The sequence below is a fragment of the Leuciscus leuciscus genome, assembly GCF_965113295.1.
Source record: "Leuciscus leuciscus genome assembly, chromosome: 3".
Lineage (NCBI taxonomy): Eukaryota > Metazoa > Chordata > Actinopteri > Cypriniformes > Leuciscidae > Leuciscus > Leuciscus leuciscus.
Genome location: NC_138727.1, coordinates 18,924,593 through 18,950,915, shown reverse-complemented (window position 1 = coordinate 18,950,915; position 26,323 = coordinate 18,924,593). Strand labels below are relative to the sequence as shown.

The 26,323-nt window shown below is 38.5% G+C and overlaps 1 protein-coding gene across 4 annotated transcripts; it reads left to right on the top strand.

Annotated features, from left to right (window-relative positions):
• The first annotated feature begins 6,317 nt into the window (after positions 1 to 6,317).
• On the top strand, positions 6,318 to 25,953 carry lcorl (ligand dependent nuclear receptor corepressor-like). 4 transcript variants are annotated; one of them, XM_082164354.1, is made up of 8 exons: positions 6,318 to 6,447; positions 8,266 to 8,331; positions 11,011 to 11,090; positions 11,377 to 11,506; positions 13,765 to 13,977; positions 14,319 to 14,388; positions 19,829 to 24,249; positions 25,042 to 25,953. In XM_082164354.1, exons 1-8 carry the CDS (start codon positions 6,351 to 6,353, stop codon positions 25,053 to 25,055), a joined length of 5,091 nt encoding a protein of 1,696 aa, XP_082020480.1. In that variant the 5' UTR covers positions 6,318 to 6,350; the 3' UTR covers positions 25,056 to 25,953. The 4 variants fall into 4 exon arrangements, with proteins under 4 accessions (XP_082020480.1, XP_082020479.1, XP_082020482.1 ...); XM_082164353.1 differs by having other exon boundaries at positions 14,316 to 14,388; XM_082164356.1 differs by lacking the exons at positions 19,829 to 24,249; positions 25,042 to 25,953 and adding an exon at positions 15,095 to 19,533.
• Positions 25,954 to 26,323: the final 370 nt, after the last annotated feature.

Sequence of the window (26,323 nt, the reverse complement as noted above, 5' to 3'; positions counted from 1 at the left end):
TCTGGTTGATGATTAAAGAGTAGCCTACAACCTGTTACATAAGAGCTGATAGTTTATGAACCCATTGTAAAGATCTAAACAATTGTGTGCCTGACGATTCCCAGCAAGCAACTTTGCGTTTAAAAGACGTCAAATAGCAGCCCAAATCACAGCCCTGACATCTAAGCTAAAACAAGGCAAAATTTGGGCTGTCAGTGAAAATGTAATAGTCGTCTAACCACAGCCCAATAATAGACGCACAGGTTACGCATAGAACATGTCAAAGAAATGAAACAGAACACCTTCTCATCACAGTTGACTTTGCTTACACAATGGAATATCATACATCTCCCAAGTTCTTTTGGCAAAAATGATATGTAGCCTAACCAAGTTCAAGGTTATTTTGGCTAGAGGATAGCCGGACTATCAGGGGCCTGTTTCAGAAAGGAGGTTAAGTGAAAACTCTGAGTATGTTAACCCTGAAATTAGGGAAACTCTGAGTTTTCTGTTTCAGAATGGGAGGTATGTTAAACCTGAGAAAGCAGAGTAAGTCAAGCCTGTTTCTGAAAGAGAGGTAACTTATACTCAGAGTCAGTTGCCATGGTAACTTACTCTGTGAACCTAACCTGGTCGGGAGCAGGTTTTCTTCGGTAAACCCAGAGTTTCTATCGGTCTCCTCCCCCTTTTTTAAAGAGGAAGTGGTGTTTAAACACCTCATTCATTCTTTCAGTACATTTTTATTAATAAAATTAATCTTTTATTAATAAATAAAATTTTGCTATTTTTACTGCAGTTTTTTTCTATTTTTTTAATAAGATGAAGTCTATATAACTCCTTTACAACTGAAAATACAGTAGTAGATTAGAGTTACATAATGTAGTTCTAAACAAATTCTACAGAATTAAACTGTGGCATTTACTGGAAATCACTGAACTGTGTTAATCTGTGCACCAGAAGTTGATGGACCGTCCTCCTGCTGTTCTTCCACACTCTGGGGGCGGGGGGAGAGATAAGACTACCCATTTATACTTAGATTTAAACTTAGATTATATAGGCTACTCCATAAAAATGTGAAATAATCAGAATGTGTAGATTGTTTGATGTGTATAGACACATAATATTACCTCTGTAGGCCTCTAAAATATAAAAAATAACACATATGTAAACCTCTACATTTTATGAAGGCCCTTGGATCTTCGGGAGTGACTGGCTCTGAAGTCCCTCCAGGAATTCCCTCAGCCAAAAATGCTGCTGCACTGCTAGACACTCGATGCTTTAGTTATTTAATATGTCAAATGTTTGTAAAGTCAGGTAGCCTACACCCATGATATGCTCAAGCCTTACTTGATTGAATTATGTTTTTATATTTAATTTTCAGCTGCTGCCACGTTCTTTTAATGCCTGCAGGATTGCCCTGCCCCTACATGAACATTAAAATTAGGTTGAATAACATACTGTTCTTCCAGTTTCACCTCTGATATTATAACAGTTGGGTAAGTTACTTGTATTACTAACTACAAATGACATCTTCAACACTGTAATTAGATTAATGTAATAATGACGATCTTTAGAAAGCATTGGTCTACTTATTACTAAATCCCATATCAACCTCAACCATTTGAACAATACAAGGAGAGACAAGAAACTGCACTTTTAATACTTTCAAATAAACAATATACAATTGCATGAATTATTCTTGAATTGACCAAAGTTTGTAGAGGGAGAAGGTTACATTAAAAATATACCTTTTAAAAATGTATGTTAAATATGCAGAATTGTTCTAGTCTAATGCAATTACATCAGTATTTACTTGAAATTACAGAAGAATTAAGAGTAATCCCTTTAATTAAATTACAGTATTAATGTTCTAATACTGTAAAATTACAGTAATAATGTTCGTACTGGTGAGAAATATGAAGACCTCTTTTTGTCTGGCGCTGTTGCCATGGTGACTCATAATATCTGCGCTCCATTGATAATGGCTTTTTATAGTTGTGGTGCACGCGCTTAACTCAGAGTAGGTCAACTCAGAGTTGATTGAACTAACTCATTTCAGCTGTTCTGTAACCGAAAACTTAGAGTTTCCCATCTCAGGGTAAGTCAACTCAGAGTTCAAGTTTTAACTCAGAGTTGGTTGAACCTCCTTTCTGAAACAGGCCCCTGGGGCTCGTTCTTCGTACGTTGCTTATTACATCCGAGATCAAATGACACATCCAAGATGATATCATCGTGCTAATCATGATCTGGCTAACTCGGTACTTCGAACACACCTGTTGTTTATGATTAGTATCGCTGGATTGAGTTATCTGAGATAACTGCGCGTTCATGCGCTGGTTAAAAGGGGATATGTATCGATAGTAGAAACATTGATCAGCAACGCTGCTATTGGCTGTTCAGCGTGGCCAAAGGGCGGGCTCAGTTTTTCTCCTCAGCAGAGCAAGAACTAATAGTCGAAGTTTATTCGGAATTTTAATGTTTAATCAAAACGCCAGGGAACACCTCAAAGTCTGCAAAAGCCAGGAGAGAGGGCTGGCAAAAAGTAGCAGACAATTGAAGTCCGTTAGAAGTGGCCATGTTTTTATCACTTATTAGCCTATATTTTTGTATTTTAATAATTGCATACCGGTAATTACTTTGTTCATTGTAATGTCAGAGTCACCACACTAGAACATGGGAACAAATAAAAGTGAAGTACAAAAATATTCTACATAATGGTAATTTTTTGTTATTATAGTCTCTTCTATAAAAGGAACTGTTAAATAAATGGTTGTCTGTTTATAAAAGCAACCAAGAAAAAGGCTGGAAAAAAAGAAAAGATCTTAGTAGTATAGTCATTTCAACTGTTAAATCTTGAGTAATGATGAATTGCTTTGACTTGTGAAAGTGAAAACTGATAAACTTATGTTAATGTAAAAAATATTTTGCCATGAGTTATTGATCACATGTTTCCAGAGTGTAGTTCATTGTAATGACATTGTGTTTTCCTCTTTTGTGCACTTTTACATAATACACCAACACTTGTATCTGTTCCCAAGAAAGTGGTGGCTGAAATATGTGCAGTAAGTGGACATTTTCTAACTTTCCAAAGGAAAGAAAGTAAGACTTTGTAATGTCCATTTGTTTCCATTTTACTGGACAGTGAATAAACCCTCTCAGATAACTGTCATATGGAGGAACTAGCCTACCTGCAAGTGCATAAATAACTTTACTTAATTTATACTTGTATGCTTTATGGCTGCAATATAAGTTGCAGGATTCCACATCTACAGAAAGGCCTACAGAAGAGTCTGCACAGACAGAGGAGACATAGGCCTACAGGTGGGCAGTGTATAGCCAACTTTTCCTTTTTATTTGTTGCATGAGGCATGTGTCTATCTGATGTTGCAGGCACTTGACCACTGGCTTTTCTTTACAAAGAACAATTGAAATAAAACTCAAGGAACTAAGCATATTTGTCTTTTATTAAACATTTAATGAAAAGGTTTTTTTTTTTTTTTTTTTTTTTTTTGCAATGTTGTGTAATATGGCACATGCAACAATGTCCCAGGCCCTGTCAGGTGTGCAACCCTCAGACTTATCAGACACTGAAATCTTCCCTTTAGTTAGCCAAAGTTCATTTCATTGTGTGCCCTTGTCCTGGCTAGAGCTGCATTGTAACTGGTTTGGGTCAGGGAATGGGGTCATAAAACACCTGTCTGCAGGCAGGAACATGTCATAATCACCTATGAAAAAATGCAGTTCTGTTAGGATCAGCATATATGTAATACAGTGAGCTTGATATTTAATTGTGGAACTTTCCTTACCACTTTCAAATAATGTGCATAAATGTGAATTTCTGAAAATTCTTAAGTCATGCACAGATCCTGGCCATTTTGCTTTCACATTTGTGATATGGAAGATTTTAGTCAACTGACTTTTTTTTATTTGATATATTATTAATCTGGAATATTAAGAATCCCAATAGTAACTGGGCTGCACATTTACATTGTGAACCCCCTTTCTGTTCACATAATCCCCTTCATTGAGGCCTTGATGGCAGTCTATGGTAGCCTATAGTCTATGGTACCAATCACGTTAGTGAAGCCTGAGTGACACATACTGTAATCGGCATGGTCATGATGGCATGATCTTCATAAAAAATTATGATAGCCTAAAAAAAAAAAAAAAACTGCTTTAAAAAACACTGCTTTACAACATTGGGTCTTAAGTGGCTTGGAAATGCCACAAAAAAACCTAAAACTGTTTATTAAACCTAAAAGCGCCAGGTATAAACTCCGAATGACACGACAGACTTTCCATCAAGTTCTCCGCATCTCCAATAGTGTAAAGGAAAGAGCCACTCGCAAATAATCTTAGGGCAATGCAAACAGTTTGTGCTGCAGTTAAAGCCCGACTCCGACAAGTCGAAAATAAATGTGCGTTTCCAACAATTTTATAATGTGTTAAACGACAATCTCACGAGTCACGAAAAAATATATATACATCTCAGAAAGTGCACTATCGCGCTGCGCTGGACTTCCCGTATCAGCTCCGCTTATGAAGCCGCAGTCTAATCCTGTTTACATGAAATAAGCCTGCTCCCGAGCAGGTTCAAGTTTGCGCACCTGTTGCTATGACAGCAAGTCCAGGGGCCTGTACCATGAAGGTAGCTGAACAAACTCGGGGTTACAGGATTAGTTTTGAGTTGACAAAACCAAACCGATGCAATCAGGCTTTATTGGTACCATGATGCAGCTCATCAACTTTCTCTGTCAACTAAGGCTTTGATCCTCAAGCTATGATTACTCCACGCGCGCGTGCACATAAAAGAGTGACGTCGACACTGAACAACCAATCGCGGGTAGAGCGTGAGCGATATATTTTTCCGCGGAGGAGCAAGAGATAATCATTCAGAATTACGATGAATTTAAATATGTATTTCAAGCTCGAACCAATACGGTCTCTGCTGCCAAAGCAAGAGAAGACTGTTGGAGAAAGATTGCTGATTGATAATGTGTAAGTTAAACAAGTACGTTCTATATTTATGTAAAATTATGTATGTATGTGTAGCCTATATGTGTAATATAGCCTATAGCCTATTTTTAAAGCTAGAATCCTATCATAAGATTAACAGAATAATAATAAAGATTTTAAATAATTCTTAACATGTATTATATTGCATAGTAGGCTACATTTGTGCAATTTGCTTTTTGAAAAAATAAAATAAAATGTGTTCATGTGATGCCACCCTATCAATATATCTTACCGGCAATTTTATAAAAGCCCTCTTTTATGGACATGGCCGATAAATGTCCGGGGAACACTATTAATGAAACTATTCATGTACTCCTGCAGAGTGAGGACCACCGTACGAATGGTTCGACAAACCGTGTTTTCCCCGAGCTTCTGTGCGTCACCCACCGTGCAGGAATGTACCACTTGCAACAAAAAAAACGTAACGCAATATTTGCGGTACAGTAAGTGCATGAATTCGATGTGTTAAATTCTTTATGTGCGGCTCAAGAAGTTCGCAAAGATAAGACATTCCTTCCGCGGAAAATCTGTATCTTTCATACAAGTAACTATCAGGAAAGGCAAGGGGATTTTGTCTGGCTAAAAACTCTTTCTCTACGAAGTGCTCGTCAAACAATTTGCGCTGAGATGTCCACAGGATTTGGAAGAAAAGGTGAAGTCATTGCAACAGACACTGGGAATAAGTTACGTCACCTATGTTTCTTTGCTCTCAGCTGATTGGTCAAACTTCAGTCTGAGATCTTGAATCCAGAACATAACCTGCCCCGGAGCAGGTTAGCCGTGCAGCGTAAGATACCATGGCAACGAACACCGATTCAAGCCAAGCTACTTTCATAGTACCTAAAACCCAGGGTTGGCGGAAACTTAACTGAAACATAGCTGGCTAGCCACCTAAACCGGCTTCATGGTACAGGCCCCTGGATGAGCGTCGAAGAACCAAACAATCCAAGATCATGCCAAATCGTCAACAATCAAATCCAGCTAACTGAGTTAGCGACGTACGAAGAACGAGCCCCAGGTCTATAGTTAGCCTAGACAGTGAAATGATGGCTATTGCTTGCTGGGTTGTTAAAGGTAATGTTACAAGAGTTATTTAGATGACAGGTGCAGACATGTCATCTTAGCTTTAAAGCATTTTTTTTGTACTAATTAAACACTGGATACACACAGTTGGGTATTTATCTAGCAATATTACTGAATAAATGCACATTTGGGCCGGGGGGGGGGGGGGGGGTTGTTTACATCGCTAAGCCCCGCCCCTTGCCTGTTTTGACACGTGTCAATCAATCGGAACCGTGATATGGATGACGTGCGGTGACGTCACACACTCAGAGCCGGGGGGAAGGTGGACGGACAGAATGGCGACCCAGTGCCGGAGCTCCAAATGCACGGTCGAAAGAAAAGGATTCCGGCGGGAACTCGACTCGTGGCGACACAAACTCATCCACTGTGTCGGTAAGATCAAAACACTTCGTACTCGGAAAAGCCATATTTGTGTGGTTCCATAAGCGGACGTATCACTCTCGGGCAACCATTCGCGCAGTCTCGCGCTCGGTTTCTTTCTTGCCTGGGTCTCGCGAAGCTCCCTCCCCCAGCCGCTGTTAGCTCATGGAGTTGCTAAGCGAGCGTGTGTCAAGTTCAAAAATATCATTAGCGTAGAGTCGTTGTCCGCGCGAGCCCTGGGTAGCTTTTGTTGCTAACAGAAAAAACGGCCAACACCGGCTCCATTTTCTTTGTCCCTACTTCTTGATTCCCCGATAACCGAGTTAGCTTTGCACTCACTGACCCTTTTCTGCACCGAATACCGATGTACAAATGACGGTGTAATTGTATTATATTAATAGAGAATCAGTACGGTCCGGCTTTTGAATATCTCTCTCGTGAAATATATGGTAATTTCCCCATTGCCCCTTCATTGTTGACGATATGTCTAAAAGTAGTGCAGTTTTAAAAACCATCAGAGAATGTTTGTCTTTTATGAAATATTGAACGTCCACTGTGCATTTTTGATGTTTTGAAAGTTGGTAGGTAAATAGATTACCAATTTATTCTTTTAAAAATTGGGAAAACAGGTGTTGACAAATGTTTGGCCGAGTTTACGGTGATCAGCGTAAATCCACACGTTCACATGACTGTTTGCTGGATAAACTGATCACTAGAACCTCCGATTAGCCTATGTGAAGCTATTGCCATGCATTTGATACTATAAACGGTACTTTCCACAAATAAGAAAATACACACTGAATGAAATAGGTTTTGAAACCCTTAATAATAATAGTAATCTGCAATAATAATTTTCCATCAAATACATTTGCAGTCGTTTTTCTAGCTTATATACTCTAATCGTGTTGTAACAGGGTTGCAAGCAAAATGTGGAAAACTATATATTAACTTTGTGCTAAATAAAATAATCGAATTTAAAATAAAGAAGTTTTTACTGGCGTAGAGTAGAATTGATTGATAGAGTGCCAGTTTAACAGATTGTAAATTGCATGGTTTTAAAGAGTTGTAAACAGTCGAGAGTGTTAAGGCCTTTAAGGGAAAATACAGACATTTGATGGGGTTTAAAATTAACTATTTTTCATGATAGGTTAATTGAAAGTTGTTAATAGTTTATGAAACATGTCTAGTAGGGTCTTCTTACAGCATAAAACATAGCAATTGTGGATCTAATGCTTTTTTTTTTTTACTTTTTTTTTTTTTTTAAGTTACGCAACATCAAAGTTTTTGCAGAATGTGACATTCTTGGGTGAGCTTTTGTTTTAATGTTGACATAATGTAAATGTAGCCGCAGTGAAGGGCATCAGTGGTACAGACAGTAACTAACAGGATGTGCAACATATCTGCAAATATGAGATCTTCCAACTTATAATTCTAAAAAAAACGTTATATAAATAAACTACAATAATATTCTATCCTTTTATCATAGCATTAAAAACACCAGACATTTTGTATTACATAGGCATGTACTCGAGTCTTGCAGTTAGTGATTTTGTGTGCAGTAAGTTTTTGGTTTTGCTGTTAGGGCATTTGATAGAATAATATATTGCATGTAAAATCAATTTATATATTAGCCAATGTTATAAAAAAAATATAAAAAACTTTACATTTGAAGATGTGAAAAAGCATAGGCCTTCTGAAAAAAAGAAATTAGACAGGACTTGCTGGCAGATAGGTTGTGACATCTGTGTAGGTTTATGATAATGTGTTTTTCTAGAGCACTTTTTACTCTGGGATTTCATACAGATAAGATGGTATTGTGTTTGTTTGCAGGGTTTGAAAGTATACTGGAGGGAATATATGGACCAAGGCTGTTGCAAGACCTCAATATATTTGATGGTGAGTTTTGTGTTTGTTAGATAATATTTAGCTAGTGAAAGTGACATGATGTGAAGGCCAAGTATGGTAACCCATATTTGTCCTTTGTATTTAACCCATTCAAGTAAGTTTGTAGCAGTGAACAATCACACACACAATGCAAACCGTGGACACACAAACACCTGGAGCAAACAACCGAACTACCAAGTTATCGCGTTACTTAACCACTTGTTTAAAGGGATAGTTCACCCAAAAATGAAAATTCTGTCATTAATTACTCGCCCTCATGTCGTTCCAAACCCGCAAGACCTTCATTCATCTTCGGAATGCAAATTAAGATATTTTTGATATAATCCGATGGCTCAGGGGGGCTCCATTGACAGCTATTTAATTAACACTTTGAAGGCCCAGAAAGGTAGGAAAGACACCATTAAATTGTCCATGTGACTACAGTGGTTCAACCTTAATTTTATGAAGCGACGAGAATGCTTTTTGTGTGCCAAAAAAACTAAATAATGACTTTATTCAACAATTTCTTCTCTTCCATATCAGTCTCCGACGCACGTTCGCGAGAGCACCACGACGCATGCGTGTGGTGATGATGCATACATGTGTCGTCTCATCGTCTGAATTATCCGAACTTTCAAGATGTGGCATGATAATATCATGATCAATGCAGCACACACTCTCCTGTTCAGTAGGCATCGCTTGGCACTGATGACATCTACACCACCATCTCTCAATTGCTCTCTATTTTGCAATTCATCCTCTGTCGAAATCTACAGACATAGTTATAAACTGTTTTATGTTGAGCAAGCGTCTTCTTCTGCTTGTAAACACAGCAATCCTGGTCATATGTCAGAACGCCAGCTCCTGCGTCATCACCGTCGGAGACTGATATGGAAGAGAAGAAATTGTTGAATAAAGTCATTATTTAGTTTTTTTGGCTCTCAAAATAAGCATTCTTGTCGCTTCATAAAATGAAGGTTGAACCACTCTGCCGTGCAAAGGCAAAAGACCGTAACTTCGTTTTTGGTCGAAAATTAGTTATTTATATTTTTGGCACATTCAAGACCTCCTTTATCATGTGGATGAGTATCTTGAGTCAATTCCATTGTTTTTTCGAGAAAATAATGAGTTGTCTTAACAGTAACTTCCAAAAGCCCATGAGAAACCAAGGCAGAACATCGTAACATCAGTTACCGCTCTTTGGCTTTGTTTTGGAACGCTCAAATTGAGTTAAGGTACTCTGCCTTTGTTTAGCCGCGCGTCAATATGAAGTTACTGTGAAGTTTTCCAGTTCTATCAAATAATGCTACCTACCAGATTGTACGGTTATCTGCCTTTGTTTTACTGTCCATTAAAATTAAAATTACGGTGTAGTCTGTGTACTTTGTACAGCTGCCATCAGTCCCTCTAACTTCTGATGTCCTCAGAGCTTTGTCCTGCACAAATGCGGTCAGAACATTTAGTATGGTCTGAAACCGCTCCATCGACAAACGTGCGATATCGATTGCGAAGGATTATGCAGAGTTGACAGAAACATTTTACACATGCCGTAGCAGATGAATACAACAAAGAACTAAAGCCCCGCCTCACCCAGTTCGGGTACCGGACCTGGTAGAAACACTCATGCATCTAGCTGGCAGAGTGCCAAAACTTCTCTGGCACCGCCAACACTGGACTAATATTTTTATGGAGGTATTTTGTCATGTCAAATGTATTAATAATGCCATCAGAATGCAACCAAAGCACAGGATAGCAATAAGTAGATGGCTATAAATAATTGTACATCATACAAAATAAATGCCATGATCACTAGATTTTATACAGGTCTTACTATAAATGATTTTGTTAATGGTGATCAGCAACCAAATATTGATAATGTGAAAGTTACTGCCTTTTGCCTTTGCATGACTTCTCACTTCTTGCTGACAATACAAAGGCAGAGTACAGTAACTTTAAAATAGTGGTCAAAAGTCAAGTTTGAGCCCAAGATTTTTTTATGTATATAATTTTCATTACTAAAACATCTATTTGCCAGATTTCCAGTGTCCTACCTATAATTAATTTGGCGGGACAACTAAAAATCTTTAAAGTCATTTTTCTCAGTTCCACACTCTAGCGAGTTAAGGTCTTTTGCCTTTGTAGGGCAGCACTGTAGTCACATGGACAATTTAACAATGTCTTTCCTACCTTTCTGGACCTTCAAAGTGTTAATTAAATAGCTGTCAATGGAGACCCCCTGAGCCATCGGATTTCATAAAAAATATCTTAATTTGTGTTCCGAAGATGAACGAAGGTCTTACGGGTTTGGAACGACATGAGGGTGAGTAATTAATGACAGAATTTTCATTTTTGGGAGAACTATCCCTTTAACCACCACAAAATAGGTGTCATTTTAAACCTCAGAAGCTTGTCTTTACAGTGAATAAAGGGAATATGACCATCACTTAACAAGTGCTTTTAAATTTGCTTACATATTAGAAGTGGTCTATTTTCATAGTGTGAAAAATGTGTATGTTTGTGTACGTCGTCTTATCAGATCAAATATGTATTTGCCTCAATTGAGTGCATACGTTTTTTTATGAATTTTCCATCCAGTGTTTATTTTTAATTTTTATGCAATATCCCAAAATGCACATAAAAATTGGTGGATGGAAACAGCTACTGACAGTAATTCATCTGATTCTCCCTCAGAGTGTGAACCAGAGGCTGTGGATGATTGGTCCATGGATGCAAACTGCTCCTTTTGCAAGCTGCAGCTAGAGAAACTGAATGTAAGTCAACCCTCTAAAGCCACAAAAAGATGTTTATTATGCGGTGTTAGCTGGCAAGAAAAGGCTTGTTTTGACATTTGTATAGAATGAATAGTTCTGTGTTTAGCAGTTGTTGTTTGGGGTTTTTGTTAATGCAGTTCTTAATCTTTATAATAAATGGTTAAACAAGTTGAAGCACATACAGTGTAATTCATTCTAATGGATCACAACTCAAGCCTGTAAGACTATAATCAACACTTTGGGATGGATGTGACAGGTGTCTGTAACAAACTTTTTTTTGACATAGGACCATTCTGCTGTGGCCGTTCCCGGGTCGCCACCCACTGCTGAAACCCCCCCACCTCAGGGCCTGTCCACCTCTGATAAACTCCAGTGCCAAGCAGACCAATTCCTCCATTCTGTATTTCGAAAGAAGGGTGAGAAATACATTTTTATTCCCATTATCCATACAGAGCAAAATCATTTTGACACCATACTGTACAATTGCACTACAATTGTCTTCAACATGAGGGTAATGAAAAATCTATACACGTGAACTGTGACGGGGAGAAGCACAAGGGTGCATCGCTAGCGTTAGCATTAGCAAACAACATGATAGAATTATTCCAGCTACCGCCACGGTGTTCAGAGCTGAAGTGTTGGACTCCTTTTTCTTCCACTATAATGAAACCCCTAAGGAGATCGACAAGAGTCATGTTGTTTGCAAAATAAACCATGCTAAAATACAATACTCGGGAAACGCATTGAATCTAATTCGCTGCTGAGCGTTTTTCTGCACGCTTTCCTCTCAATAACAACAAAAAGGACTGCGGTGAGAACACAATTAAGAAAGCATCTGATCATAGCGATGTGGAGTTTTTTTTATATAAATGAGATCTTCCTAAGAAATATCGCAATATATCTCCTTTCTTACAGAATTGCAATATATTGTATCGTAACCCCTGTATCATGATACACATTGTATCGCCTGGTTCTTGGTGATACAAAGATCCAAAAATATAAACCATGATCCATATAAACTTGTAGAGGTAAGATGGCAAAATGAAAAGGCTTATCTACATTCAGGGCTCGGTAATAAGGGCTGCCTGCCTGACTGCCCGGAGCCAGCGTGAATGATGCTCGAGACAGTAGATTGAACAGTGCAGCATCATCACAAAAGTTTATCATTAACATGTGTTTTTAAGCCTTGCCCATTTAAATGTTCAAGTGCAAGAAGACACGAAAGAGAACTCAAATCGGTACTCGTGCACGTTTTGTGCACACATTTGAAGCGCATGCCCATAAAGCTGCTTTCTAAGGGGCTGTTTACACCTGGCCACTTCATGCGTTTTCTCATATCGGATAGCTATCCGATCGTGAAAAGACCAGGTGTAATGCCCTCCGAAACGCATTCGAGACGGATTTGAATCCGATCGCTCAAACCACTTCAGGAGGTGGTCTGGGCCGCATTCCAGACGAAACTGGACAAGTGTAAATGCATCTGGTTGTTGAAAGTCGCAGACGCTTAACACACAATCATCATCATTAAAAGTAAAGAAACGAAATGATCTTACCAGGGCTGTTGCTGCTTCTCTCTTATTGCGGTATTTGATTTTGAAATTTTAGCTGATGATCAATAAAATGCAGCTCATATCTGTTGCTTTCGGTGACGTGCTCCATTAAATCTGCATATAGCGCGGGAATTGAAGATCGGATTTAAATCCGTTTCGCAAAAACACATTTATGTGACCAGGTGTAAATGGAATCGTTTTGATAAATCAGATAGCTATCCGATCTGAGAAAACGCATGAAGTGGCCAGGTGTAAACAGCCCCTAAGACAGCACACACTGAATTGAGTTCTCTTTCATGTCTTGCGCTTGAATGGATAAATTCACACAAAATTACCTCAAAATGCCAGTATTGGCGAGTGTCCTCAACAGTCTGTGAATGTAAACAGTTGGGAAATAAAATGCATGTAACAGTATATTAGATCTGTGCATTAGGTCTTAAAGCAGCCTAATATACCTGCTGCTGTCTGTGTTTTTAATGTTAATCAAACTACAAAACACAAAGAAATCAATAACAACAAAACCAATAACAAGGCCTATTTATTTTTTTATTTGTATAGGCCTATTCAACTTTTTTTATGGTAGGGCAAGTGAAAATTTGAACCACTGGCCTGAATGGGCTAGAATAAATCCTTAGTGTTGACCCCTGACATTTAAAAGGAAGTAGAAAATACTTTTCATATGTTGATGTAAGTGGACATGCATTAATTCAAACTCTGTCTGCAGTATTGTGTTGTAAATTGTGACTTAATAGTAACTAGGCAAAATGCAGAGGCTGTTATGCAAAATTAGGCTGATGCCAACACGGGCAGGTTAATGTACCCCCATCGTCAAAATCCATGAACAATGTTATGCAAGGTTAAAGAACATTTGACTTAAGCTGGGCTCAGGCTACAGGAGTTTTTCAATTTAAATGATTATTAAATCTGATTGCATCACACTCAGAATCTTTGCAGATTTTCTTCTTTCAAATCTAAAAAATCATGGTGCAAAAAAGTATGAATTCTTGAAATGTTATTTTTTAAGACAAATGTTTAGTGAAAGTAATTTAGATGTTTTTACATGAGGAACATGTTTTGCAAGTGCATGAGATCTTCAACTAGTCCTGTGGTTATCAATTTCCCAGAATTCCCTCAGAGCTGCGATTCCAGTATACCATTGGTAGCGCAGGAGTTGATGCGCAAGATGATTCAGCGGTTTGCCTTAGAGTATGCATGTAAAAGCCAGGCTCATGAGGGCCTGAATGGCCTGAGTGACAACAATGAGCTTCTCCCTAAACATCCAGATACTGATGGGCCCCTGGACCTCACCGTCAGCCGAGATTCTCAGGCCTTGCAAGGTAAGCACCAAAAATGAATCCTCATTACTTGTGTAATCACAATTGTGTAATCAAATACTGGTGTAATGTAAATCACAACTGTTTTCACTTCAAGAGACCAGCACACTGCCATGCTCATACAAATTCAAAAGTTTGTAGCTCTGCAATATTAGATCACTGTACAAATTCAGAATTTTTTCCTTTCTTTCAGAGAAACTCGTCTATTGACTTTTATTTATTAAGCCTAGCTCTGGAGGGAACCCAACTGTGAATTTACAGAGTGTGCAAATATTTGATGATTTTGTGCATGTGTTCTCAAAATGTATTAATTGCTATTTTTCATGGATTACTTCTCATAGTAGATGGAGCACTTGACCTCTCTAAGAAAAACACATCTTCAGAAAATGAAACCACTCAACTTAAAGTTTCAGGGTGAGTACTTCTCATTTTCCTCCTGTTTACCAAGTGGTGTGTTTGACTGTTTGTTCTTTGTCCTAACAAAGCCAAAGACAATTTTGGTTCTGAAATGGTCTTTTAACTGGTAAAATTGACCCTGTAAAAATTGATGCTTTTTATTTAAATTTTTTTTTTGAGTTTGTTTAATTTGTATCCTATCTGATCATTTTGTGTGAACAAATTTGACTCCTCATACATTTTATGTTTTTAATGTATAATTTAGTGGTTGTTTTGTTGCACTGCCAAAGGGTTGACTCTTTTCTAACTTGTTGGAAGGTAACGTCACGTTTGCCAGCAGTCAGGGGCATTACTTGTTCCTTTGTGCCGCCTGTATTTATTTATTTATTTGTTTATTTATCTATTCGTTGATTTATGCAGTATTTTCACGTGAGAAGTAAATACCTGAGTCTTACAAAATGCATCTGCATTGCAAAGATACTGGAAGTACTCCCATAGACGCTTGTCTTTCTCCACACAATTGACGAGACTGTCCTTCCAAGAAGTATCGTTTGCAACCTAAGGCCAAAAACAAAGTGTTTACAAAGGCTTTGTGTTATACAGACAATTGAGAAGCGAGTGATGTTACCAAAAGACAAGGCAGTAAAGGAGTGGACCCTGAGTGCGTCCTGTCATTGGTCCGCTCACCCGTTCGTTTCTCATCCTCCCACCCACCTCCCCTTAGGAGACCAATCAGAGCGGACTATTTGGATCGCAGCTCTGAGTTTGCAGAGGGTTTGCTCTCTAAAGCCTTGAAAGATATTCGTTCTGGATCACTGGACATTCACAAAGCAGCCATACTATACGGGATACCTCAGAAAACCTTACAGCTCCAGACAGAGGCCTTATCGCCGAAGACAGAGTCGGTTTGGCCAACCAACGACACTCGACTCATCCTGCAGAAGGTAGCAGCATGGGCTCGCTCGCAATCCGAGCAATCCGAAGTAAGAAAATGTAAATTTACGTCACCAGAGCACACCGAGCTGAAATTCCCTGCAGCCGTGACTGCCTCGTCATACCTTCACCACTTAACCTTGCAGAGGATGGTCTCGCAGCTACGGGAGCAGAACGGCGGGTCTCTCGCCAGCACCGAGCCAGCCACATCTCCTCAGAGTCCCGCCATTGGGCCAGCTGTGCACATCCGAATCCCTCAGGTACGCTTTAGTGCTCAGCCCAAAGCCCGGCTGGATCTGGCTGGCCTGGTGGATGCTGTGTACCAGGCCAACAAAGGCTCTGATGGCTCCACTGCTTTCCACAAGCTGAAGACCATTCTCCCTAAACAGGGCTTGGTTGAAAGCCACTCAGGCCTTGAGTCACGTCTACTCCAGGGTGACGTGCCTCCATTGTGTCTGAACATAAAGAATGGGAGTGTTGGAGGTAGCATCACTGGAAGTCTGGTTGACACTGGAGATGATGACCGTCGAGACAAGCAGCCACGGAAAAAACGGGGCCGTTATCGGCAATATGACCACGATATCCTGGAGGAGGCCATAGCCATGGTGATTAGTGGGAAGATGAGCGTGTCAAAAGCTCAGAGTGTCTATGGGGTTCCACACAGCACCCTTGAGTACAAAGTCAAAGAGCGAACAGGCATGCTCAAGACCCCACCAAAAAAGAAGCTCCGCCTTGTTGAAGCAGCAACCTCAGGCTCTGGAAAGTCAGGGACAACAACCAATGCCTCATCTACTGCCTACAAACAGTCTTAACTCAAAACCAAAAGCTCAACTATTTCCTAGAGATGGTTTTAACTAAAACATCGCTTAAACTACAGCCAACAGAAATTTTTTCCTTTTTTTTACTTCAACATGCAGTCAGGACCTCATTCAGACTTGGAAGATACACTTGAATCCTCAACCACAGGTTAAATGGTACATTTTATCAAGTCACAAAACATGCCTTTAAAAAAATCTATTCAGGGTTTTCACTGTGGATATTTCTGTGAACATATATATATATATATATTTAAAATATTGTAAAGCACTGTTGAATTTAAGTTAATTACAGTTTTAAAACTAAGAAATATTCAGGTTTTGTTAACACATAAGCTAATCTCAGCTTAATGATTGTTGTATGCAGCTTTCACACCGATTAGTCTTTGTAGCGACTGGTCATTTTATTTCATGTCTATCAACAGTATTTTATGGTGTCTGTGTGGCAAATCTGGTGACAGCATGACAAACATCTCATTTAACTCACCAGTGGGACATGTCTAACCATATATGCAATGGGTAGATATAGGTACAAGTTTCCACTCCAGCAAAGGAACAACACTATGTAAATATTTTTGGACTTAATACTTATTGGTACGTTTTGTTGTATAAAAGAGGTAATTATATCAATTTCATGAGGTATTAATGAAGTACATTAATCAGGACTGTTGCCAGATCTTTGGAGTGAAAGCTTGGACCATCTCAGGCTTTTTGTGGATGAGACTTCCCACATCCTGCACTGATAGTGATTTTATTAGTTTGTTTATTTTTGGTAAGTTAAGATGCTTAAAATTCTATACACACAACATTGTATGTATATATATATATATATATATATATATATATATATATTTATATATTTATATTCCATTTTCCCCTGCATTATCTGCTCAGCAAATTGTACGGGGGTAAGTTGGAAATGCAACGTAATGCATGTCAGAATAGTGCAAAGGAAAAAAGAAGCTTGATGACAGTCTCAGTGAATGTTTGTTTTGCCCTGAATAATAGAATAATATTTATTACTTTTTCCAGTAATCAGAACTACTGAAATCCTCACTCCATATTCTCTTTGCTGATTTGAATTCTACTCTATAATCTTGTTTTTCCTCACACTAGAGACATCCTAGCATTATCTGTCGGCTGCAACCAAAACAGTTCAGGGTCATTTTGCCACTCCACTTACACACTCCATGAACAAAGCAGTTCAGAGTAGGGCGCTGCTGATCTTGGATCAGAATTTTTCCTTGTCCGTATTCCATGATGGACTACTCATGGGACAGAAATGGGAAGGCTGATCCAAGTTCTACTCTGAAAAGCTTTGTTTTTATGTTTAGTTTCTATAGCTATGCTGCTCTTGCTTTTGTGTTGTTTTTTTTCTCTCATGTTAATGATTACTATAGCTTTTAATGACCTATTATACAACTGTTTCACTTTATGATACTGGTAATTTAACTGAGTCCTTATTTCTAGCATGGACCTGTTTTTTTTAATGAGTTTAGAAGCTTGTAAAATTGGAATATAAGATTCAGTTGCACTTTACAAAAGATGCACACATACTTGTGATACAGGTTATTGTTGCATACCTGCGATGAAGGATATGGCCATATACTGACCTTCAATGGCATCTTTTTTTAGCATAGTTCTGATATCTGATTCACAAGTATACTTGTAGTGCTTTGCAAAGTGTAGCTGAAGCATGTGAATTTTGTGATTTGAAGCTTTGGAAATATGAACATTTCCATATGCAATGTTAATGTGTTTATTGTTGTGTTGAGTGTTCTGTAAATGGTTTACCTCTTGTTGTTCTTTGAAGTTAATTCCCCTCCACCCCCCAAAAAACAAAAAAAAAAACAACAACAGATTTACCGATATATTCTTAAATTTACCTCTGATTTAGAAACATTTATCAAACCACCCTGAATGTTCTTCACGGGCTCTTAAAATTAACTCAGTGCCTGCTCTTACAGCTATGGCTCAGTTATTCTGTAGGCCAGTAGTTTTTACATTCGTTTTACATAACAAATCTTTAAAAAAAAAAAATACAAACAAGTATTTATATACTTCTGTGGATCGTATATAAAATCTGTTTTGTGGATTTATATACCGTTACCAATGTAACTGTACATTTTTCTGTTCTATTACTCGGGGATAGATAAGTTGCTGGCACAGTTTCACTTTTAATGTAAAGGGTGGTCATGTAAGTGTAAATATCATACAGATTCCTTTAAATCATATACATGTATTGTCAGTGCTGCACTCTCATATTTTCACTAAATGGGATACTTTTAGGCTCCCAATGGAGAATGTTGGTCCCCATTATTTCACATTGCTGTTCTAACATCCTATTAGTGTCCTGTATAATTTGTCCAAAAACATTACATTAGTATTCTCAGGGTAACAACAATCCTAAAAAAACAGCATGATTGTGTTAGAACGGTTCTTTTATATCAAAATAAGGGGCCTTAGGATTCTGTTATAGAGCCAAATATGGTTCATCCAAAGCCAATTTGTTTTCTCCCATATTACGGGGACAGCATGTTCAGCAGAGGTTATTCATCAGAAAGGCAAAATATAAATTTAAATATCCAGTAATTTCATATTCATGACGGGTTCAGGATATTAATAATTTTGCAATCAGTTATTTATGCATATATCTGCTGCACTAAGATTTGATTTTTGTAATATTCCCTCTAATTCTAATCTATTATTGTATTTATATTGTGTGTCATTTCTTTCGATGTAATCAGAATATGAAGTTTAAACATTGTGTTTTGGGTTGAAGCATTGGGTTTTGTGTTGAAGCACATTGATATGTGAAATGCTTTACTGCACTTGCATGCATAGAGTTCCTTGTCCTGTAATGTTACTCAACATGTTTTGTTTTTACCCCAGGCAGGTTAATATACATTTAATCGTTATGACTTTTTGATCAACTTAAAATGGGGAAAAACTAGTCCTTTTAAGCATTTATTTGTGTCTGAAATATTTATATTTGGTGTGGTCTATTTTTTAACATTTCAGGATTAGGATAAGGCTAATCAAAGTGAGAATTGAATTGATTGTAGAAAGATGGAATACTGAAGGCATATTACTCCAATGTGTTTTTAAATATCCTACATTTAAAAAAAAAAAGTGTAATTTATAAAAAAATTCAAACATTCTCTCTTTTTCTCCACCCCTTAACAAATCTGTTACTTTTTGGGGTAGTTGTATTTTGCTTTCAAAAGACAACATATTGCCTGCAAATGTTGTTGGTTTGTGTAATTGGATTTGTCAGAAGACACTGATTAATCAGGAAACAATTATTCAGGTTTGATTAAAGTAATTGTCTATATACATAGTTTTCCTGAGTGTAAGCGTTACTACAATCGCCATCCTTTGCCTTCAAGTTACCAATAAAAAATTGTTCCATGTACAGTTGCTAGTTTTTCTGTGGCTTTTACACATTTGTAATTCTGCATGTATAGATATAACACCCTTACAATGCAATGTTATGTGGTGCCTTTAACAAGATTTTAAATACAGCTATGCCTGCTTTATAATTATGAAATGTGTATTTTTAGTAGGATTTTATCATTCCTTTAAACCAATCGAAATGTATTAATCATCACAACAGAGTTAAACGAGGTGAGAGGGTTAGCTCAGGTCACTTTCATGAAAATGTATTATGTCAATGATTGAGTAATTCTTAACCTAATTTATTTATGTAGTTCCTTAGGGCCAAGTGTGGAAGACCAGTCCAGTCTGGGGAAGGAAGATTATCCTAAAGCTCCAGAGGTCTGGAGAGTCACTGTGTTGGAGAAGGTCCTGTCTTTGCTTTGTTCCCGTCATAGACTGCTACTCTATCACATTTTAAAGGATGTGCAGGAAGATTACAACATCTCTTTAACTATGCGGGATGCTCACAGTCGACAGTGTAAGGCCGGATCCCTTTGCTGCCATGCTGATAAAAAAAAGCTTAATGAAGCCCCAACACTTTCATTAAGTGACTGCTCAGTAACTGCTGACATTTGTTGCAGAACAGCTAGTAGGCTTCCAACATGTGCATTTTCTCCTCTATCCATCTGTATAAGGAACATTAATGGCCATTGCTGCCAAAATACACCCATGACATGTGTTGGCCAAGTCATCTGTTCTAACGCCACTGTTTGCTGCACTCATTCAAAACTACCCTCATGGCAGCATCGTGATCATACCTACATTTCTCATACAAGTGGTGCCCTAATCACTCCTCTGGGTGATTGTAACTCTCATAATAGATGCAAAGGAAGCCGGAGCCCCTCCCCTCCACCACTCTCACCAAAACCTGTGGACCTGGACTGTAAAATAGCTGTCAAGTCCAGTGTCTTGCACATTCAGGACTGCAAGGCCCTGAACATGGCACCTCCTTCTCTCCTACCTCACAGAACCGAGGATGAAGATACAGCTTTGTACTCTAACACTCCTCTATGTGTTGGATCTCCTGATGAATGTTGCAAAGAGGTTGTAACATTGCATACACATGCAGAGAAAGAGAGTGACCACCAGTGTGGATCTTTTATAGGAGAGCTAATGGATAGAGTCACTGAAAAGCTCAAGAGTATCCAACCCTCAGAGAAGGAACAAAATCTTCTTACCCATGCTTGTCAAATCTCAGAGACAAGAGATGACTCGCATTTGACTGAGATTATAACAACTGTGCTACACAACAGTAGTGACAAAGATTACAACCTTAATGAGCTTTTGCAACAGCATGTGGCCACAGAACAGCAATCTCCTCAGACACGTTCCCGTAAGAGATTGGAAACTTTAGTTGCCATGAGCAAGTCACCTGACCTTCCATCATCAAGAAGACAAAGCCTACAAATTAAAAGAGATCTGGCCAGACTTAGTCCATCATATTTTAAGAGGAATATAGGCTTTGATAGAGAGAGCTGTTTAAAAACTGTTAAACCTTCGCAGATCACATGCAGAAAGTTGGACAGAGTTTTCACAGAGCCTGTAAAAGATACCATAGAAAATCTGACAACGCATCCACAAAGTGAAAAGACACCAAATAATCAAGAGATCCAAGAAGCTCAACCCCAACATGTATGTCTTGAGGAACCACTTCCTTCAGATGAAACGGTGCAATTACAAACAACCGATAGTGACCAGAAGGTGAAAGCAAATATCCATAAAGAGAACAATCTGACAGTTCAAGCTGGAAGGTCCAGACGAAATATTGTACCACCACAGCGTTTCTCTTCCTATGTCACTGAGCCACGAAAGATGTATTTTGCAGCCTGTTTTTCAGAGAGTATATTCACCAAGCATTCCCCTAAAGACAGTACCTCAACAGAACTTGGCTTCACAGAAGAAATTGCCTGGCCAAGTGATAAATGTGACTATCAGCCATTTGAAACTGTGGATAAACAAGAAGATTGTGTTGTGTCACAGAACATAGCTTCACAGAAATATGCGATTTTACCCAAAAATGAGCCACTCTTTGAGCACAAGAGTAATGTAAGGAATCCTGATAAAGAGAGTGCAAGAAAAAGGAAACCATGCCAGAATTCCCCCTCCCCATCAAAAAGATCTAAACGCCATAGAACCAACAGTCTAAACACTGACTCAGACAGTCCTACTGAAACTATGTCTAACTTGACTACCACTGAGAGTGCACAACAGGCTAAAGCAAGCCCGTCTGGACTGAAATATGATAGTCCGATAAAGCTCATGTTTGTCTCCTCTGTGGCTGGTAAAGATGGTGTAAAATATACACTCAAAGCAGCTGCCTCTGGCTCAAATTCACATCGAGAGATGTTTGATCCATGTGTGGAATCCTCATGGGCCGGCAGTGCCATAGATGAACATGTCCAGGATTCAGTCCTTGAATCTGCACCGGGGAGAACTGTTGAGTGTAGTGGGAACAAGTGCACTTCACCAAAAGTGGTTTCACTTGATGCATTATTGCCTAGTTGTTCAAACAACGAAGGTGAAAACCAAGAAACACTACCAACTGTACATGATACAATTCCAGTAAAAAGGCGACCTGGGCGCCCCAAAAAAATAGGACCACATATTGTTAAGTCTGTGAAACGTCCCATTGGTAGACCTCCAAAATCCAAACCAACAGACTTAAGTTCTTCAACAGGTAACGCAACCAATTCCAACGCAGTGAATCATAGAACAACAGAAATGTCTTGTAAGGATGATGGAAACAAAAATCTAAAAATCACCATAGTGTATGGAAGATCAAGAAGGGCAAGGAGAGTAGTTTCTGAAGATTTGGGTAATTTCCCAGCACAGCAACATGTTTATGAATTAAGTAATGGAGGCATGTACAGTAAATGTAAATGTTCTGGAAAGACAAGTAGTGATCAAATGGCCAAAGATCATCATAAAGATCTTAATTTTGTTATGCCTATTGAAGACAGGAAATGCGTCCATTCTAGCAGCAACATAAAATGTCAAAGACTGAGTGATACAGCTGTGTCAAGAAAACCAGGAAGACCTCCCAAAGTTAAAATATCTGGGATCTCTGTAACCGTCACCACAGGATCACCAAGACAAAGAAAGATACACATGAAAAGGGACGCAAAAGATTCACATCTGCTCAGAAGGACTCTTCTTGTTGAATTTCATCCTTCCAAAGAGCAGAAGAAAATCAGCATTCCTACTGACATTCACAAGGATAGAGTGGATCCACCGAAAGAAAATAATCGTAATACCATAGGGCAGCTCATACCAGTGAGACATTCTGTTAGAGAGCGGAAACCCTCCATTCATTTACTCCATTCTGTCGCGACTGCCAGATCCTGTGCATTGGTTCGCAGGTCACGGAAACTACTGTTGAATAAGGCTAGCTGTGAGGCCAGCCAGCATACAAAGAATAGACAAGAGGAGCCCCCAGACAATGCACTTTCCATAAAGACCAAGAATGTCAGTTGTGTCAGTCGTTTTTCTGCAGTTTCAGTGGACTCCATTTTCTCATCAAATGAGGGTTTCAGGTGGTGGCCCACCTCAGCATCACCTGAGACCTTAAATGAAGAGTTAGCTAGGAGGATCAGACTGATATCCAATACTTGGGTATCAGATGTCCTTGAGGCCAAGTCAGGAGAGATTAAAACTGACCCTAAACCAAAAACTTGTGAGAAGCTTAATGGTTCTGCTAAGAAGTCTGCTTCTGCCATTAAAATGCTTTTTGAGAAAAACTATAATATGGAGAATCTCTGTACCTGGTTTATGCAGTCCACAGAAACTCAGTCCCTTGCAATTGTAAAGAAGGCCACTGCAAGAAATCCCAAGGACGTCTTTCATTACAACCTCAGCAGACCCAACTGCAAAGTGAATGTTTGCCCTAGTCCACAAGCAGAGCGGCTCAGGAAACATGTCAAAAAATTTGCTACGGTTGTCCCAAAGAGTCCGTCAATGCACAAACAAGCACAAAAATTGCTGTCCAAATCAATGAGGTCACAAGCCAAGAGAAAGCTTTTTCACACATCACTTAAACCGAGGCATGACGTTAGGCAGCAGATGTCTAGATCTGGTGGCGCATGGGTTGTCTACAGAACAGCTCTGCTTAGAGCAAGGCTAAAGTTTAAAACCAGGCCCAGGATAACATTAGACGATACGGCACAAAAAGTATTTCGTGAGCAGATGAGGACAATGACTTCAGGTGCTAAGACTCAAGAATTATTGAAAGAAATGCCTAACTTGGTAGACAAAACATCAAGACCAGTCATGAAAGTTCAAAATGCATTAAAGCTTCTAGTAAAAACTCCTCAGAAAATGATTGGGATTGCCAAAATTTCAAAGCAGAACAGAATCTGCTCCAAAGCTTGGAGTCCAGAGTCTTTAAAGGAGTGCAGGGTGTTTCTGAAAAAGATCAACTCCCCAAACACAAAATCAACGACAGAGGAATGTAACATTTGCACAGTAAAGCTCTATGATGTCTCGGAACAAGAGGAGAATGAAGATGTTATGGTGGGAGAGACACTCAACTCTCCAGTGCAGCTGCCCTCATCCCCGAAAAGCCAGAGCAAGGGAGGAAGAAAAAGAGGCAAAAGGAAAAGTTGCAGCACAAGTCTATCTCCCCCAACAAAAATGCTCAGACAATCAAGGAGCAGCAGGGGTGTTCTGGGAGCAAGATGGTGTGACTTTGTGCTCGGTAAGTCTTTAAGCATTATTTCTCTTTTCTCCTGAAACATACTTTATGCAAGTACACAAACAATAGTGTGTTCTAGCTGCAATGTTTTACGCCTGTTTCACACATACTCCGTGTTGCGGTTCGTATGCGGTGCAGGAGCAGCACACGCTATTGTGCTTTCACATATGCTGCGTTTGCGGTGCGCAACTGATCTACGGCTGTACCACAAACACAACATATATTCTCTTTTTTTATTTCAAATCTATTTTTATTATCAGTGACTTTTATAAAATAAAGTCATAATTACAGTTGTAATCTAAATTATTCAACCCCCATTGCAAATCAGGTTTCCCCAAATTCAACTTAAAATGCAACTTTTAATGACTTCTGCAGTCTCAAAATTATTCTACACCTTCATGGCAAGCATTTTTAGTACTTGGTAAAACACCCTTTTGCTGTTATGCCAATACACCTTATTTGCAATGGGGGTTGAATAATTTTGATTACAGCTTGTAACTGAATAACTTGTTTGTATGTACTGAGTTTTAATACACCAGTGCAACATCATGTCAAATATGTTCGGACTACGTGTTGACCAAAGGCTCCCATCTGCATACTGGCATAAAGTTTGTTTCTGGCCTCTGTAAAGAATGTTTTGATATTTGTTTTAGAGGTTTTTTAATAATTTTTTTTACTTTGTGTTGATCCTGGGAGTGTGGATTGTCTGCTTTCAATGTTTTCAATATTTTTTTGTTAAATAAGGTAAAGGTGTTTAAAGGTCAATTCTCAATGTCTCCAATTTGTGCTTCACAGGGTCATTGAAATAACTTGGGACCAGTTTTGTGCAAGACATTTTCTTGAACTCTAACATAAGGTGCCTTTCAACAGTGGTCTGGATGAGTATCACAAAGCATTATGACACGCAACCTCGGCAAGCATCATGTAGCAAAGAAAAAAAAAAACTTTAAGACACTTGTTGCACTATTTAATATTATTTTGTTTTTGTTTGTAAAATTATAATTTTTCATTTGAAATCTCATTTGAATTTTACTTTTGGTGCAGACCTAGAGAAGTAAGTAAATGTCTTCTAGTTGCATGGAGTATCAAAGGTTAAATGGGCAGTATGTTGGTTGGTTGGTTTGCTCAACCCAGTCTCATAGCAGAGTTAAACTTTAAGGCTAACTTATGTAATTCTGGAGAAGATCAGTTAATTTCACATTTCTTGACATTTGTAATCTTTTGTTTCATAAAAGGGATACTTCACAAAAAGTGTGTTTGTTTAACAATGTAGATATTTTAAAGTTAGAAATGTTTCAGATTGAGTCTTTTTTATGTGCTGTTATTCAGTAAACTTGTGACAAACAGCCCACTCAAAACGTGTACTCGGTGCATTCTGAAATTTGAAAGTGATGGTAGCGTCTCCACTTCTTTTATTCTCAAAGTGTATGTAGTAGTGTGCTTTTACCCTGTATTTATGGAAACCTTTCTTACAACTTCTGTGAATTTACATTGTTTTTCAAGTTGTGGAAAATCATTTAAGCATTAATTTACATCCAGGTTTATGTTCTTGTTGCACTACCAAACCCCAACTGCTACCCATTTTGTATTCTTATTTCTGACAACCATTGTTATAATGTACAGTGTATTTTTGGTGCAATGTTTTACTCTTGAGGAATATGTAAGATTCTGTTTTTCTTTCTTTTAAATTAAAAGCTTTTAAGATCACCCAGAGGCAATATGCTCCACATATCATTTCTTGAATATAAAAAAATTGTGATCTATAGCAGTATGAGACACCTACCTCCTGAAATCTACTGGTAAGGCATGGTAGTAGCAGCCTAAACTGATTACCCATTGTTGTAACCATGTCATTAATTTAGGCCTCTACCAAGAACATTTTAAGTGGTTATACAGCCTGTATGTTTAGTTATTTAAATACTTTGTTTGGTAGCTCTTTAAAACTGTTGTTTGTTAGCAGCCTGCCCCCCTGCCCCTTGAGTATGTAAAAGTGGTTTTAAAACCCTACTGTGGTTTTAGGTTTTGAGTCACCTGAATTCATTTAGGCTCCTTGTAACAAGACTGGCTAGGATTTCTG

Excerpts from the sequence above, each read along its gene's own strand:
- lcorl (XM_082164353.1), top strand. The coding sequence starts at position 6,351 with ATGGCGACCCAGTGCCGGAGCTCCAAATGCACGGTCGAAAGAAAAGGA. Across the intron at positions 8,332-11,010 it reads AGACCTCAATATATTTGATG|AGTGTGAACCAGAGGCTGTG; the intron begins GTGAGTTTTGTG and ends ATTCTCCCTCAG. Across the intron at positions 11,507-13,764 it reads TTCTGTATTTCGAAAGAAGG|AATTCCCTCAGAGCTGCGAT; the intron begins GTGAGAAATACA and ends TCAATTTCCCAG.